Here is a 16,819-nt window from a genome sequence, read left to right on the forward strand (position 1 = left end):
TGTTTTCTCTGCTTCTGATAAGTCACGATTAGATAAATTCTCAATCCATTTTTTCCTCACAAGGGATTTCTTTCAATTTGGTCTGATTTAGCCCAGTATTTACTTGGAGTGGGTTCTTTGCGCTTAATCAAATTTTGGAACTTTTTAATTTGCTGTTTTTTGGAGATTTCGTGCTGTTTTAGTTGTGAGGATTTGGTGAATTCTAAAATCTTTTGGAAAATCTCTTCTGACATCATTTGTTTCAATTTTTGTCGAATCTCTTCTGCTCTTTTGTTAAGATCTTTAATATTTGCATTCAATCGTCTGATTCTTTGGTTGAGAATTTTAAGGACATAATTCAGTTGTAGATTTTTGGCTACGTACCCTGGCTCTAACGCTTTTTGTTTGAGGCATTTAGGTATTAGTTTGTTATGTCTGCATCAAAGGTTAAATCTAAGATGGTTCCAAGAATCCGCAATTTTCTTACCAATCCTCTCGAGGGCGCGCGTCAGCTGGAGGGAGTCTTTCCCAACATTGACCGCAAGATGCTTGTGGAGGCTCTCGGTCGTACTTGTTTTTTACCCACAAGTACAGATGACGACTGACGGAACCCTTTCTACGATGGAACCTTCCTGTACGACCGAGAGCCTCCACAAGCATTTCAACAAAAAGCAAAATAGCCTGTTTTTGCCTATTTGAGGCAGCACCACCACTATCTTCTCACAACTAAATGCAATACGAATGAGGCAGCTTCCACCCAATGGACACAGGCCTCTCTGCTCAACATCCTGACAACTGTCGTTTTGCAATCCAAAAGAATGTTACTGTTCGTGATCAGGGAATGCCTGTAAATTGGACCATAAAAACTTGAGATTTTTTTCCACACTAACTCAGGATAGGATAGTCCTAACTAAACCTTGTTTAATGACCTGATCAGCCTACTCGGATGAGAGGCAAAAGCATCTGAGACACCTGCAACTGTCCTGTTGCTGTTCAATGCAATGTGGTGACTACTGTGAATGGTGGGGCGGCACCGTAGCGCCCTCTAGTGACTAACTATGGCTGCCTTCTAAAAGTATTGAATAGGGTTATGGCTGGACCCAGGCCACAATTGATTGCAACACAGTAATGTATTTTGAACCTTGAGCCCACCAATTGCAATACACGGTAAGCCATCTTCCTTCGCAGGATGCGCAAAAAAAATATGGCTTGACTGCCCTCTGCTGGACAAAAGTGGCTACTGCCGCTATGGCAAACAAGCCATAGTTGGCCTTTCATTAATTTAATGTGTAAAAACTTAATCTGAATTCCTTAATGTGAAATTTATATATTTTTCGCATTATGATTTCTTTTGTTTACGCCCATTCTGTCACAAGTTTGCCTCAGTGACTTGTCAAACGGGGAAAAAAAACTTTGCTCAGATGGGACTAAAAATATTTTAAGGAACATTTACAAAACGTTCCAAGCTAAGATTTGCATGCCACTCTCAGAGCAACAACTTTGTTATTTTCACATCTGTTCAAACTTTACTACGTTCTTCAAATAACTAAAATGATGATCGACGTGATGAAATAATAAAGATAAATCTTAATGCTTACATGTTTTGTATGTATTTTAAGTGTAAACAGCGCAGTATTACAAAAAGTTTGCAAAGACGTGACAAACATTAAGCAATTGTATATGCACGTCCTAGTAAATACATTAACAAAAGCGTATAAGATTATTCGTAGTTGACAATCTCAAATAGTAAGACACGAGAAACTGACGAGTGAATTACATCTTATTTTTGTGTAAAACGAGGACTAGGTCCAACACTGAAATACCATGGCATTCTCAACATGAAATCGTGATAAAAATAAAACACATCAGCTGACAAAAAATTTTCAGCACATTACTGATATACACTTTCTGGGCCGTGCATTTAGAACACAGGAAATAAGGCTGCAACCGACCCTTGTGTATGCAAACATTTGTCATCTTACTCTCTGTGAGTGTGACGGTGGTGGTGGCGTTCGCTGTGACGGGCAACGTGATCTCTGTATCCGAGTCTCCTGCAGGTAAACTGATGATGGTGGCTTCTCCCAGGAGGTTACAGATCCTCTGCTGCATGGCAGTGAGAAGGACGGGAACGGGAGTGCAGTCGGTGGACGTCCCCTCTATCGCAGCCCGTGCCTGGGCCACTTTCCTCCGGACCTCCGTCTTCATATCGGACCACTTTTTCTTGACCTCAGGCAACTCTCTTGGACAGGTCGTGACAGCGTTCACCTTTTTGAGGATCTCCAACCATGCGTTGTTCTTTGCCATGTGGGTGACTCCAGCATTGAAGTGGTTTACCAGTGTGTGCTTTTGTTTCTCTATTTCTTCCACAATAATTTCAACCTCTCTCTCCGAGAAATTCATTTTTCTCTTTTTCGCAACCGACACCATAATTGCATAAAGTCCTATTTTGGAGAAGTAGTTGTGCGTACTATACGCAAAAATAGTACTCAATTGATATGCGCAACGTAATGGCTTCCAGAATCGGCTTCTTCTTCCTACTAAGGAGCGTACGTTAGCTAGGTCATTATCCCGCCCTCTCTTGATTCCATTGGTTGGGTGTTTTGGGATAATTCGATATGACCCATTTTTATTGGCTGCGTAAAATGCCAGTCATTTAACGAGGCAAACAAACTATGTGATTCAAAGCCAAAAAAAAAAAAACAACCCAAAACATCAGCCATATAATTTATATTCTCATTCTTTTTTTAGTTTTGTACGATTAATTGAAAAAAAACCCCAACACCCAATACTGTTAGACCACGGATTCTGATTAGACAAAATGCATGTCCAAAAGTAAATCAGGAACACATTGTAAATAAAAAGAATCAACACTCACCAATATGAAATTGCACATTTTTCAAACAGAATACTCATTTTATAGGATGGCACTAAATAAGGCACATTACCAAACGGAGGTCAGAGACAATGCTTCTCGACCTTTTATTGAGAGAATGCACGTTTTCCTTAACAAAAATGTCACAAAAGATTTGACTATCACATTTGGAAACGCTGCAAAACGAGATTTAAAATATAATTCAGTAGATCGGCAGCAAACGTTGGTTTACAGTGAATAAAAACAAAAAACATTTACCTTTGTAGTTTCGAGGTTGGGGCATTTCTTTGAGCAGGGGTGGCAGTAAAGTGAGGCTTCATTTGAATCTTGTTAGCAACTTTACGGCCAGGTAATTTGTAGATGAGTTTTTTAATGCATCGGTTTGTCATTGAGATCTAATAAAACAATTTTAAAATGTTAAATGTAAATTTATGTTATCGGTTATTGGCGCAAAGACTTTCTTGGCCACATGTTGACAATTTGTCATTTTGTCATGAAAATATTTTTTGAAGTGGTAATTAGTGGCTGAATCAATTTCATTGAGAGTAAGAACAGCATTGTAAATGCACTGTATTTTAATAAAGGCACATCTTTTTAGCTTGACTTTTGAATAACTTATTTCTATAAACGTATTGATATACTTTTTTAATTCTTTTAATTTCAGCCATTTTGTTGTTTTTTTAGCATCAGTGTTGCCTCATGAGGGGCCTCCACACTGGGAGGTTTAACACTGGCATTCTTGTCAGCGTGGATGAGCTCCCCTTGGGTGCTCTTTTCCTCATTAGGGTTTCTTTGTGCCTTGCAATGTATTTTTTAATATAAAATATTTTAGAATGTTATGTGTGCGTGCGTGTGCACGAGCACAGGCCTGCTTGTGGGGATGTGTCTGTGCATGATTGGGGGGAGGGTCCTCTTTTTATGAGTATTTTGGATGTTTTAATTGCACAGCACTTTGAGTTGCAGTTTTATGTATGAAAAGTGCTATATAAATAAAGTTTGATTGATTGAAAGAGTGCTAAATTGTAGGATGAAATAACATTAAGCATTGTTAAACGAATTATAAGAATGCTTTGTGACTTTTTAATCCATTGAATGGTTTATTGGTGAGTTGATTTTTGTAATAGGGAAGGATTACTTGTTATCTTAATTTTTGCAAGATATCATTATTATTACCAGGCCACCGAGTGGTAGAGGCGTCTCATCATGCCTGTCCCGGAGGTTCCTCGGCTGGAGGACTTCAATGAGAAGAAAGACATTAATGAGATAGTCTAGTTAAGGGTGCGCGTTGCCTGAGTAAAATATAGTTTGTTGATTTTGCTTCCTTATGTGCTCCACATGCATTGCTTGGGCATATTAATAAATAATACACACACACACACACACACACACACACACACACACACACACACACACACACACACACACAGTCCGTTCATTATAGGTCACATATTTGATCATGCACATATATAAGATTTTGCATAAATAATCTCACAGGAAAGACTCCACTGCCGTGTCTCGATCTTTTTGGCTTCCATTAAATTGTTCAAATGAGAATATGCAGTCTACTGGTAGTTGCTATTTGCATACGAGCATGAAAGATAAAAGAACCAGGCAAAGCTTCCTTCGGAACTTTTCTTAAAAGTATATGGATTTTTATTTCACTAAGATTTAACCACTCAATCCAGTTATATAATGAGATGAATGAATGCAAAATGAAAATGAAGAAACACATTTTACATACCAAATAAAAAAAAACAAACACCTCAATTCATCCAAAAAGTTACAGCACTCTTCATGATGTAAGTAATTAGCGGCCCAAATTTAAAAACGGAGCAGGCCGTATTTGTCTATTGGGCGATGTATTGATCCCAGTCTGGGCAGCAGAGTGTATCACAATTTAATAAAACATATGTATGAGTTCAACTAAATGATTTTGACATTAGTCACTTGTTATCTTTTGGAATTCATCTTGGATTATTATTTTTTGTCAGTACAGGTTTGTGCCCAGGGAAGACTTAACTGGAAGTGTGACTTTTCTCATATCCTCAACACAATGTTGAATTTATGCAATAGACTCTGCATATTCAAAATTAAACAGAAAACTCCCTTTGACTCAAAAAGTGCATGTGAGATGCATAAAATTTGCATGGATGTCTGCACACGTCTCCTGGTGAGATTAGATACGTTACATATATGGCCAGGGACCGTTACTAAGCTCCCTGATACCGGATAGCTTTCAATTAGAAACTAATTTGGGAATGCCAGCACATTTTTATAGATATGGTTGTATCTTAATATCGAGAAGAAACATTAAAGCCAAGTCGAGGGAGAGTGGTACAGTAGTGTGTTGCCAAGAGGTTACCAAGTTTCTTTTACTCATATTCTGGTTATGGGTTCCCAGCTCCGGACTTCCTGTGTGGAGTTTGCATGTTCTCTCCGTGCCTGCGTGGGTTTTCTCCGGGTACAACAGTTTCCTCCCACATTCCAAAAACATGGATGGAAGGCTGATTGAACACTTGAAATTGTCCCGAGGTGTGTGTGTGAGCGCGGATGATTGTTCGTCTCTGTGTGCCCCCCGCCTACTGCCCGAAGACAGCTGGGATAGGCCCCAGCATGCCTGGCGACCCTTGTGAGGATAAATCGGATCAGAAAATGGATGGATGGATCACTCTCTCTCTCTCACAAAACAAAAAAGGAATACGGGAGAAGATGCAAACGCCACACAGGAAGGCCAAGGCTGAATTTGAACCCTGGACCTCTGCACTGTGAAGTGCATGCGCCGCCGTGCTGCCCTAAAAAATATCCAACCAAATTAAAAACAAATACAGGGTGAGGCAAAATGATCTGACACATTTGTAGGTTAAAACCCCTTAAAGTTAGGAGGGCCCCGTCAAGGGCCCTCCGTCATCTGTCAAAACAAATCGCTGATGCACGTCGTCATGTGTGAACATGTTATACATCTTTTAAAAGCTGAGTTTCTGGAGATTTGAATGGTACCCTACATGTTACAATTGTCAAATTTGAACCGAAGCTTGGGGAGACTTAAGCTTTGATCCAATAGTGTTTTCAAATCGCTGATGCACGTCGTCATGTGTGAACATGTTATACATCTTTTAAAAGCTGAGTTTCTGGAGATTTGAATGGTACCCTACATGTTACAATTGTCAAATTTGAACCGAAGCTTGGGGAGACTTAAGCTTTGATCCAATAGTGTTTTCAAATCCCAATCAACATTCTAAATCAATTTTCAAGGCAAATATTGTGAAAAGAAATTAGACGAACATAAGATTCGCCTTTTTCTTCTGTTTTCAAACATCCATAGTTCAGTGACAGGAGCACTTACACAAATTCTTACTGTATGGGAGAAATATTCATAATGTGACATTTTGTATATTTCAAAAAGTGACCAAAACTATGCTTATACTCCAAATGGTTCAAGAATAGCTAAAAATGGACTTTGGGTGCACCTTTCCACAGGCGTTTTCGGCAAAGTTGCCCTCGGTTTAAGGGGTTAAATAAAAGGCAAATAAAGTAATGATCTTTTCAAAAATAAAAGCACTCTTTTGTTTCTTTGCTTTATTTGCCTTTTATTTAACCTACAAATGTGTCAGATCATTTTGCCTGGCCCGATATAATGCCATTCTGTTTCGTCATGTTTTAAAAATTAAGTTGAGTTCTGGCGGTGCGAGATCGGCCGGTTGATTTTCGTTTCAATGCAGATCCAGTATAGCTCTGAAGTTGGCAACCCAAGCTGGTACGGGATCATGTCTACCATGATTGAAGTGCAAAAGGAAGGCTTGTTGTGTTGCAGTTACAGATTCGTTTGTTTTGATAAACGTTTCCACAATGAAAGCTCGATTCTCACCAGTCCAATTCATGGCAGCAACTGAAAGAGAAATGAAAAACAATGGCATTATAAAGAAACAAAGCAAAATGGCATTATATGTACTTTTCGAAAATAAAAACACTTTTTTGTTTCTTTACTTTATTTGCCTTTTATTTAACCTACAAATGTGTCAGATCATTTTGCCTGACCCTGTACAATGGACTTAATAGTGTAACCGTTAAGTCTAATATTGCATGATAGGTTGTTAATTCGTGTAGGCCTCCTTTTAAAATGAGATTAAAGCATTTCTCTGAATCCAGCGTTGTCTTGGGCCATGTTCCTGTAAACTGCCTTGTAAACCATCAACACGTCGAGGGCTGATGGGCGGAGTTTAGGGTCTTCTGCCTTACACTCCTTATGAATTTGAAAAAGATGGAAGTGGATCAAATCTCCTCCAGCCACAGTTCCTATCAGGAACCGTACCACATCTGGGATCTTCCAGATATCTGTCCGTTCATTATACTCATGCATAAGATCGTCAGAAAAAGGCTCCCCAATGTTATTGAATGGCCACAGCTGCTCCGGCGCCACAAAGTCACCGCTGAGCTCCCGGTGGCCGCATTTCACCAGCAAGCCCCTGGATAAGTCCACCTCAGGCAATGCATCCAAGTCATTCACCACCATGTGAAAGTCATTTGTGAGCAGAAACTGGGAGAGAGTTTTCTCCAGGCTGTTGGAATCGCACATCACCCTCCGACCAGCGGGGCTGTTGTGGAGGTAATGGAGGATAGAGACATAGTCTATCGCCAACAACAGCCGTGTATGCCAAGTGTTGCGATGTTTTTGCTGCTCCTGTGCCAGAACTGTGTTCAAATTGAGAAGTGAGCCCAGTGGATGATACTCTGTGACCAAGGTATGGTCTTCAAGGCAAAACCCGACCAACTGTACCACCAGGGGACCCTGCAATGCCTGTAACATTGACAATCCGTGGAGAAAATCCTGAGAGTAATCCAGAGACGACAGTTTGGACACAGCCACCTTTTGTCCTTTCCATTCTGCTAAGTAGACCTGAGGGAGGACACAGACGTGTAAGAGTTTAGGACTACAGTACATGCACATGAGTTGGTAACTCAACTACTGCATACAAAGTGCTGTATAGGAGCAAAAATGTGTCATACAACATCAAAGACAAAGAAATAAATGAATAACATTAAAACACCAACAAATACTAAAACAATACCAAGTCTCATCCTGAGTCAAAAGCCCAAGAATATATGTGGCTTAAGATGAGTTTTAAAGATGAGCAGAAAGGGGACTTGCCTAACGTTTAGCGCAAGGGTGCCCAACCTTTTTTAAACAAAGATCTACTTTTAGAACAATCAACCACCGCGATTCCGCACTGCTTTTTCAATTTTATTTTTTAAATACGTTTTTTGTAAAAGTGAAACTGAAAGGATGCATCAGGAAACATCCTTCACCACAGCTGCCCCTCACACTATTCAACTGCCCTGTGTCAACCGTCGTTTCTGGGAATCACAGTCCCCCAAGACATGAAGTCGGAGGTCAACACCAACTCCATCCTGAAAAACGCTCAGCGGAGGATGTACTTCCTGAGGCTGCTGAGGAAGCGTAGCCTGCAACAGGAGATGCTAAGACAGTTCTACACAGCAGTCATCGAATCAATCCTATGTTCTTCCATCACGGTTTGGTTTAGGGCCACCACAAAAAAGGACAAAATCCGACTGCAACGGACAGTTTGGACGGCGGAAGAAAATCATTGGCACCGCCCTATCCACTCTTGAGGACTTGCACACCGCAAGAACCAAGACAAGGGCACGGAAAATCCTACTGGACCCCCCACACCCTGCCCACCATCTTTTGCAGTTACTCACCACAGGCAAGCCCTACCGATCCATGCGCACTAAATGCACCAGACATTCAAACAGCTTCTTCCCTCGAGCCATTAACTCCCTAAACAACCCAGCGGCTCAATTTTGCACCCCCTGTGGAACAGCATTACCGCAATAATCATTGTAGCTCCAGCTCTGTACTGACTTGAACCATTGTCATTGAGCAATATTCCACAGCACCAGACACTTTAAAGCGCTCAAGGACTTCTGTACAATTGCACACTTGTACCTCAAAAACTGCTACTGGTTACTTTAAAATGGTGCAATGATTATCTGCACCAACTGCACAACTGTTAAAGTATTGGATTCTACCACTAATCACTTTAGCTCTGCTTAATACTTTGCAAGTTGTCTCACAGCTGTCATTGGGTGGTACTACTGCACAACAGTGCCCTTACATGACGGAATGTCTTTCCATACTTATTTGTCATGTCCTTGTTTGTCGTAGTTGCTTGTTATTGATGATACTAGTGTAGCCTGTACTACCGGAGACAAATTCCTTGTGTGTTCAACATACTTGGCCAATAAAGATGATTCTGTTTCTGATCCTAAACATGAATCTGAAGAGACGTATCATAGCATTTCATCATGAATTTACGGTAAATCAAAATTGTAATATGCGGACGGCATTTGTTTTAGAAAGCTTATGTCAACCGATGAGGCTGGGGTTCATGCTTTTCATTTCAAAGCTAGCTCTGGATCTTAGGTGGAAACAAGTGATGAGACAACCATGCCTACGTATTTGTTGTGAGAGAGTGAAACTGGGTTCGTGTTTGCATGCGTGTGTGTGTGTGTGTGTGTGTGTGTGTGTGTGTGAGACGACACTCGAAGTCGGACGGACACATTTTTCTGCCAATCTGTGTGTTTCCCTTTTCGTCCAAATATATTTTTTACGACAACTGTCTTGTCCACGGTGTCTTTTGTTCGTTCCACTGGGGTTTAGCAAGTGTGTTTATAAAGAGACGAAAATCTCTTTCCTGTTATTCGTGTTAGTGTTTCAACACAGCTACGCTCGTGAAAGCAAAACAACAAACTCAAACGCGTCTTCGTGCAATGTTGTCAACTAATATCCGGATTAATTTTCGGCAAATTTTCCTCAATTCTCCGGACAGATTTTCATAAAAATAATGAAAAACCCGGAATTCCGGGAAAATCCGGAGGACTTTCATCTCTGCTGAGGGACCAGCACGGGAATGGCTCGATCCCCTCTGAGCCTCCTTTTATTCCTCGGTACCCCCTGTTGCGTCTTTTTCGAAGTGCTATTGTGAAAGGAGAGGCTTTACTGCCTTTTTAACAACAGCACAAATTTGCCAGTCCAATTTAAAATCACTGTCCAGTTTAATACCTAATTTCAAGATTGCTGGCTTTAGATAAAGGCGCCAGGGGGCCCAAGTCAGCAGAATGGGATGTAGACCACTGGGACCAAAAATCATATTCTTTTTTCTCATCAAGGCTTTGATTTCCTCCAGACAGGGCAAAAGTGGCCTCGATGAGAAAACGTAATTTTTCCTCACCGGGACATAGATCTGACATTCATCAACATACTGTAGGAGTGGAAGGAAATATTTTCTTAAGATCGACCCCATTTGGCAGCAGATACAATGAAATCAATAACGGCCCAGGAATTGAACCCTGTGGAACACCATACGACAATGTTGTCGAATGGTTTGGGACTCTGAGCAACCAAGCCTAACACAAAAAGTTCTGTCAGCCAAATTTAAACCACAATAGTACGCTACCACCAATTCACACCTGGTGCTGCAAATGAGCCAACAAAATGCTGTGGTCCACCGTAATCAGGGATGAGACTGGCTAGTGATGAAAAAAATCTGAAAATCAGCCAGGAGGTCTGGGGGCCACAGATGCTAATGGGTTTTAGAGATTTTAAAGCCTTAAAACTATTAATTTTATCAACAAAATTTTATAATTTTTGTTGAAATACCATTCCCTATTTGCTTACAAAATTGGCACTTTATACTAAACATGCTAAAGATGAACTGTATTTAATGTACACACTACTTGAAACTTTCACAGAAAAAAATACCAAGATTGTTCACTTTTCTTTCAAGTGAAAATTTGACATAGGCCTTTGTGCAATTTTGCAGTTCGCATAATAAAAGAGACATGTTGTTTCAACAACTGTACCTTCTTCACTGCGCCCTGGCCGATGAGCTTCAGTTTGCGAACTTCCGCTTCTAGAAGAGGACATTGAAGCCAAGGAGTGCAGTTCTTCATTGTCGGCATTTTAAAGTGTTGAGCCATACAACCGGTATGGGCGATGACTGGTTGTCCATCTGACTGGTACAAAGAGTCCAAATACAGGTAGATGAAGATGTTGCTGAGGAGTAAAGCTGCAAGGCAGATCGCCACCACTGGAGTGCTCTGGTAGAATGAAGTACTGCTTCGACGACTCATGTTGCACTGCAACCAACCAAGGAAATAAAGCAATAATAACATGCTGGAGATAATTCAAACGTCAGTAAACCTACAGCATCATAAAAAAAATTAAAAAAAATCAGCATCCATGTGGCATCTTCAGTTGCGGGGTACATACATGGTTGCATGATTATGACACAAACTTGATAAATAAGGCGGTGTTTTACGGGGTTTCATTTTTCATATCCTCCTGAGACCTGAGGAAGACGTATATTTCAATTTAATTTTTTTTTGTAATTTCCTGCCCGTGTGGAGCTAAATCAACAACTTACAATATAGAATTTTCTAAAATTATTTTCACTTAAGGATTTACAGCATGCCTACTGTAGTGATTAGCAGTGATAAAAAAAAAGCATCCATCCATCCATTCATTTTCAACACCGTTTATCCTCAACAGGTCACGGGAGGGTGCTGGAGCCTGTCCGAGTTGACTTTGGGCAAAAGGCAGAATACACCCTGAACTGGTCGCCAGTCACGCACAACCATTCATTCCCACATTAACACTGTCACTGAGTGGGAATCGATCCCATGCTGCCCGCACACAAGTCAGGCAAGTGTACCACTACACCATCAGCGAATCATTTAAGGAAAAAAAAACAAAAGCAATATCTCAAAAATATGTATCTTTTTTTTTTGCTGCAGTCTTCATTTTATCTCCGCAAGAAAGCTGTTTATTTTGATCCCACCCAAACACATGAGATATAATTGGAAAGGCCAATATGTCCTCAACTGAGCACACCACGACTTAGTAGGGCAGCTTTAATGAGTAAAGACATATACTGTATACCAAAATGGAATGTCCACTACAGTGACTGAGGAGGATATATCCTTGTTGAACAAAACAACAATAACAGTCACTAAAAACTTTGCGAAATGTCAATTGTTATGACTGCTTTTGAATTGCATCAATTTGCATCAACATTTTTTCTTCATTATTACACTTTATTGATTGTTGACATGATGTCACAGATTTTTAAGTTTCAGAGCCTACTTTTTATTTGACAACAAAGAGGGAGAAAATTGGAAAACAAGAGTAATTTACACAGTCACAGTGAAATACAGCATAGTGGGGATCTGTATGTGATGTATATTAAGATCGTCACTTCAGCTTTCAGCAACAGAACCAAAGTAATCTACTCTACTCGAACATGCAAACCCAATGAGCTGACTCGAGACTGAGTTCCTTAAAAATAGGAAAGCGCCCTTTTAGTTAGCTAACCAACGTGAGTCCACACATTAAACTTACCTACAATCCTGCTGGGTCACAAGGTAATAAGCACAATCACAGAAAACGACTAGTTCGTTACATTGCATGGTACCACAGGGTTATAAGAGATCTCTCATTACAATGAGAAAAAACCGGAAACAAATCATCACTTCCTGTAAAAATCTTCCAAAATAAAAAAGATGAGCTCTGGCTTTGCCTTCCGTCCGGATTTAATATGATGGTTATTATTTTTATTAATAGATTTTTTTAAAGGAATTTAATATTTTAATAACGTTACTTTTTTATCTAACGTATACACGAATTAATAAATTAAGCGTTCAAGACGTGAAATCGACAAGAAAAGGTGAGAGAACTCTGTTTAGCACTAAACAGGAAAACCTTACGGCGGGATATTTTATGCAGTTCCCGAGTCAGGAATATTAATACGTCCATAAAAATTTGTAACTGGAATTGAATCAAATACTCCGAAAAACAGGGCGTCCGATTATATTCATCGCTTTTATTTTGAAAATATAGGAAACCGGACAGATTTGTGTATGTGACTGACAAGATAAATCCGATGGGCATGACTGAAGTTATCGTCATAATACAGTTGACGGGAGAATATCTGCGGCGTTCAGGTAACCAAGTATTCATATTTACAAAACCTTAGTAAAGTTGTCTCTCCAAGCATAGAATTATTATTATGTAGCCAACAATTGATGTATCTCGGTGTAAGTTAATTGGCTGCTATGGCATTTTTAAACTGTGAAAAGCTATTTCTGTCTAATGTAATGTCATAACTAGTTACACCTACATGGCTTTTATGGTAGTATTCATAATCGAATTCGAGATGGCATTGCTTCTGTCAGATTGCATTCTCACGCGAAGGGATGCAACGCGTTTATTAGCAGCCATGTTGCAAGAGTTTAAGATGGCTATTTTGTAACATACTGTAGCTTCCTGTTTGAGGTGTGATATCTCAGACAGGGCACTCACAATCGATAAGTCACTCTTGATAAACAAGATGAAATCAAACCAAACAAAGCGTGTTGTATTGAATGTATCTCATTCAATGTAATGTGTTGTTAAATTTGCAACCTCTTCAGGTTCGCTTCGTTTGATCGGCTATGGATTACTTTTCAGCAGGAAATTAAAACACATTCCATATATATCGAGATGCACAGGTGATAGTTTGGATGTAAATTGCGTTATCGATAGATTTGTGGATGTTATTGTGTTTACTCGTGGGCTACGTGCTGTGTTCATGATCGGACTCAGCCCTGTTTCCATAGTTTCCTCCCTCCTTCTCCCATTTGGCTGTGATGTCATGAACACAACTGCGCGGTTCAGTCGCCTCGCCCCCTTACTTCCACCTGACCGTTGTTAGGGATGAGTCACACAGTGAGTCACAGAATTCTGTACATCGCCGATTTTTGATATCACATTGACATCATCGGGATTTGCTTCAAAATGTCGTATACAATGGTACGTACATGGATAGATAACTTCTGTTAGAATTGCTGGGATCATCAATTACCATAACCAGTTGTAGTGGGCCAGTGACCAAATGTTCAAGTCAAATTTATTTTGCCCTGAATTACAATACCTCTTAAAGGGCTTCAGGTGCCGACCATTGACAAGTATTAAATACATCACTTGGTCTTAACCCCTAGGAGGGCAAGGAAAACAAAACTAACAAAAAAAAATCCCAAAACATCTTTGGAAAAATGAAAAACCCTGAGAATGCACCACAGATGAGAGAACGCCTTTTCCAGGATGACCAGCCTGCAATGGTTGCCGAAGTGGACAATCAAACGCACAGTATTTTTTTCTCAGCTACACATACACACTAAACACAGATCCACTCACACAACTTCACACTCTAATAGAGCTCAATCAAAACATGTGTCTTTAAACTAATGCAGTTCTACATTTTGTATGGGTACAGTACTTTCAAATATCATGGTGGACTGTGATTCCAAAATACTGTAACAAGGGTAATTTACATGTTGTTAAATGCATAGCATCATCATCTCTGTAAAGATAACTTCTCAATCAATGAAAGCAGTTAAATGTGTAAGATATAGGCCTGAAATACCATTGTGGAAAAAGTTCCAATACTGTACCACCCAAATTGAGTTAGCAAATAAACATATACATTTTGGTCGTAGCAACACACTAAGCAAGAGATACATAGATGTGTGTGCATTCTCTCTCTCTTTATATATATATATATATATATATATATATATAAATACACACACACACATATATTTTGTTTTGTTACTGTCGTGTACAGTATAGCATGAACTATTGTTGCTGCAGTTAGCTTGATTTCTTCCTGAAGGTGTTCACATAAATAAGCAGATACCGGTAGTCGATGCAAAAAAAAAAAAAAAAAACCCTCAAGCGTTGTGCATTTATTTTTTAAACGAGGTACTCAAATTATCCGTTTCAGCCCTAGATCTGTGCATCTGTGATCGATTGCTCTTACTAAAGTACCCAGATTTTTATCAAGCGAACTGAATTTGTCGTGAGCAAACTGAATGTGAAAATATACAGATTTGAAATTTTCAGTGAAGATCAAATAAAGTTTCAGAAAAAAACTGAAATTTAATTTCAAATCTGTTGGTACTTCAGTTTCAAATTAGTCCTATCGATTGAAATTTTACAGCTCATATTTAGTTTTTCAATGCACTGATTCAAATGACGCTGTAAAAATTCTATTCATGTTGTTCAAATTCTTTGTTCCGCAATTCCAAAATCATGCTGGGTAGGTTAATGGAATACTTGTCCCGAGGTGTAGTTCTGAGTGTGGCTAGTTGCTTGTGCTCTGTGACTGAATGGCAACCAGTTCATTGTGTACCCTGCTGCAGCATGCCTGTTACCCTCATGAGAATGAGCGGTTTGGATAATGGATGGATGATAACAATTCACTTTTTGAATGCAATAATTTAAGTTGAGCGATTCAAATTCAAAATATAACTGATTCAAATGAAGTTTCTGGTGGCACATATTTCAGCACACATGGTTTGCGGCAAGGCTTCAAAGGGTGTGGTGTAATTCAGGGAGTAATTTATGAAACGTGTGTTGAGGCCAAATTTGTTATGGGCCAAAAAAAATCACACATGGCATGTAAAGGATTGCTGTTTCAAAGAGTGGTTTGAACTTGGCGTGGTTCCTGAACGTCCTAATGTTGTGTTTGTAGTCATGCTGCAACCTGACCATTGAACTGAAAACAAGTGTTTCCCTTATATGGCAACACTTTGAGTAGGTCAATCCAAATAACTAAGTCATTTACAAGCTTCTTTCATTCCATTGTTAAACGTGTTAAGTCGGTTGTTCTGTTTTGGAGTTATGCCCAGGAAGCAGTCTGGTTTCATTTAGAAGTGCAGCGATACCTCACAGAAGCAACCATTGGCAAAAGTGATTATTATAATGTGTATACGATTTTAATTCATATACAGTATAAATATAATGTAGGAACCCCCATATTGCTGGGCAGGACAAGTGCATATATTTGCACTTATGCACGAAGAAAATGTTTAATTAAAAAAAAAAATATATATATATATATATATATGTATATATATATATTTTACCATCTTTTGAATAATTCGCATCAGTCTTAAAATAAAAATTGCATATCTTATCGGAAGTGTTTCATTATGTGTCCTATCTTTATGTGCAATACCTGTCATTTATAAGAGTGGCCTTGCCTTGACTGTGTGATGTGGAATAATGTAGACTGAATACATCTTCTTGCCTAGTTGGTGGAGCCCTAACCAGTAGCTCAACATGCCAATAGAGTGCCTCCTCCTTTAGATGCACTTCCCTCATCTCCTGACTGTTCAAGCAAGAGAATAAGGTAAGTAGTTGTGACAGAATCACTCTATTTTCAGTTTTATCTTTTCCACAGCTCATGGCTGACAAATGCTGTTTCATTTTTGCAGGTGTTAGGACCACAAGCACGATGGGCCGCCCGAGTTTATATATGATTCTGCTCGCATTCATTTGTCACAGTTATGGCCAGGACGCATTCAATCCACTTTATAGGTCCAAAAGGTAGGAAAATCCTGTTTTTATTTATTTTTTTCAATTTTGTGAGGATATATTTTGTTGTACTACCGGTAGTATGTTTTTTTTTTTGTCATATATTTTATTTTTTTGCTCATACCGGTATATAAATTTGTGTCAATGTAGGCGTTACTCGATTTTAAAGAGCTTTTGAGTTGGGTTTTTTTTAGTTTTTCATTTTTTGATGATGCCAAATCTCATCTGTCTGCCAAAAAGTCTTTGCATTCCTTTGGCCAGTCATCCTGTTCAGTGTCGTAGAGGAGTTTGATCTGATCGCTAAAGTACAGTCAAACCTCGGTTGTCGAATGTCTCTGTTCTTGACCAAATCGGTTTTCGACCAAAAATTTTGAGTTTTTTATGCCTCGGATTACAACCGAAAATCGGTTCTCGACCAAACTGAGCGCACTTGAATGCACCACTTGACTCCTCTTGACTTCCTTACACGAAGAAGTGACGCTTCCTCGTGTTGCGTTCCATTGTGAGCAGACGTGTTCAATAAAGATTTTTTT

At 39.4% G+C, this 16,819-nt stretch overlaps 3 protein-coding genes and 1 long non-coding RNA gene across 10 annotated transcripts in view; 1 reads left to right on the plus strand and 3 right to left on the minus strand.

Annotated features, from left to right (window-relative positions):
- naif1 (nuclear apoptosis inducing factor 1) overlaps positions 1–2,665 on the minus strand; it is an 8,067-nt gene extending 5,402 nt beyond the window's left edge. Inside the window, exon 1 of one of the 2 annotated variants that reach the window (XM_019893532.1) lies at positions 1,962–2,663. In XM_019893532.1, the coding sequence (XP_019749091.1) occupies positions 1,962–2,406 (445 nt within the window). In that variant the 5' untranslated portion in view covers positions 2,407–2,663. Of the gene's footprint in view, positions 1–1,961 lie in introns of both variants that reach the window. The other variant, XM_019893539.1, reaches the window with a different exon arrangement.
- On the minus strand, positions 293–592 carry LOC109530042 (uncharacterized). The gene is made up of 2 exons (XR_002170942.1): positions 551–592; positions 293–414 (listed from the first exon to the last, which is right to left on the minus strand). It is a non-coding gene; the product is annotated as an uncharacterized LOC109530042 (long non-coding RNA).
- A 4,174-nt stretch (positions 2,666–6,839) lies between the features above and the next one.
- Positions 6,840–12,391, minus strand: pomk (protein O-mannose kinase). Of its 3 annotated transcripts, XM_019893520.1 has the most exons (4): positions 12,270–12,391; positions 12,066–12,206; positions 10,733–11,008; positions 6,840–7,745 (listed from the first exon to the last, which is right to left on the minus strand). In XM_019893520.1, the coding sequence occupies exons 3-4, from the start codon at positions 11,000–11,002 to the stop codon at positions 6,975–6,977; spliced, it is 1,041 nt and encodes a 346-aa protein (XP_019749079.1). In that variant the 5' UTR covers positions 11,003–11,008; positions 12,066–12,206; positions 12,270–12,391; the 3' UTR covers positions 6,840–6,974. The 3 variants fall into 3 exon arrangements, with proteins under 3 accessions (XP_019749079.1, XP_019749062.1, XP_019749072.1); XM_019893503.1 differs by lacking the exon at positions 12,066–12,206; XM_019893513.1 differs by lacking the exon at positions 12,270–12,391 and having other exon boundaries at positions 12,066–12,263.
- A 370-nt stretch (positions 12,392–12,761) lies between these two features.
- pam (peptidylglycine alpha-amidating monooxygenase) overlaps positions 12,762–16,819 on the plus strand; it is a 39,482-nt gene continuing 35,424 nt past the window's right edge. For 2 of the 4 annotated variants that reach the window (XM_019894542.1, XM_019894568.1), the window contains exons 1-4: positions 12,762–12,871; positions 15,442–15,507; positions 16,004–16,101; positions 16,187–16,298. In XM_019894542.1, coding sequence (XP_019750101.1) covers positions 16,207–16,298 — 92 coding nt within the window. In that variant the 5' untranslated portion in view covers positions 12,762–12,871; positions 15,442–15,507; positions 16,004–16,101; positions 16,187–16,206. Of the gene's footprint in view, positions 12,872–13,634; positions 13,719–15,441; positions 15,508–16,003; positions 16,102–16,186; positions 16,299–16,819 lie in introns of those variants that run through there. The other 2 variants (XM_019894552.1, XM_019894561.1) reach the window with 2 other exon arrangements.

This window comes from Hippocampus comes, unplaced genomic scaffold (assembly GCF_001891065.2).
Source record: "Hippocampus comes isolate QL1 unplaced genomic scaffold, H_comes_QL1_v1.1 scaffold123, whole genome shotgun sequence".
Classification (NCBI taxonomy): Eukaryota; Metazoa; Chordata; class Actinopteri; order Syngnathiformes; family Syngnathidae; genus Hippocampus; species Hippocampus comes.

Bases quoted from the DNA above. Each gene is read 5' to 3' on its own strand.
- pomk (XM_019893503.1), bottom strand. From the start codon at position 11,002: ATGAGTCGTCGAAGCAGTACTTCATTCTACCAGAGCACTCCAGTGGTG. The intron at 7,746-10,732 runs GTACAGTTGTTG...GTCCTCCCTCAG, and splicing joins GCCAGGGCGCAGTGAAGAAG to GTCTACTTAGCAGAATGGAA.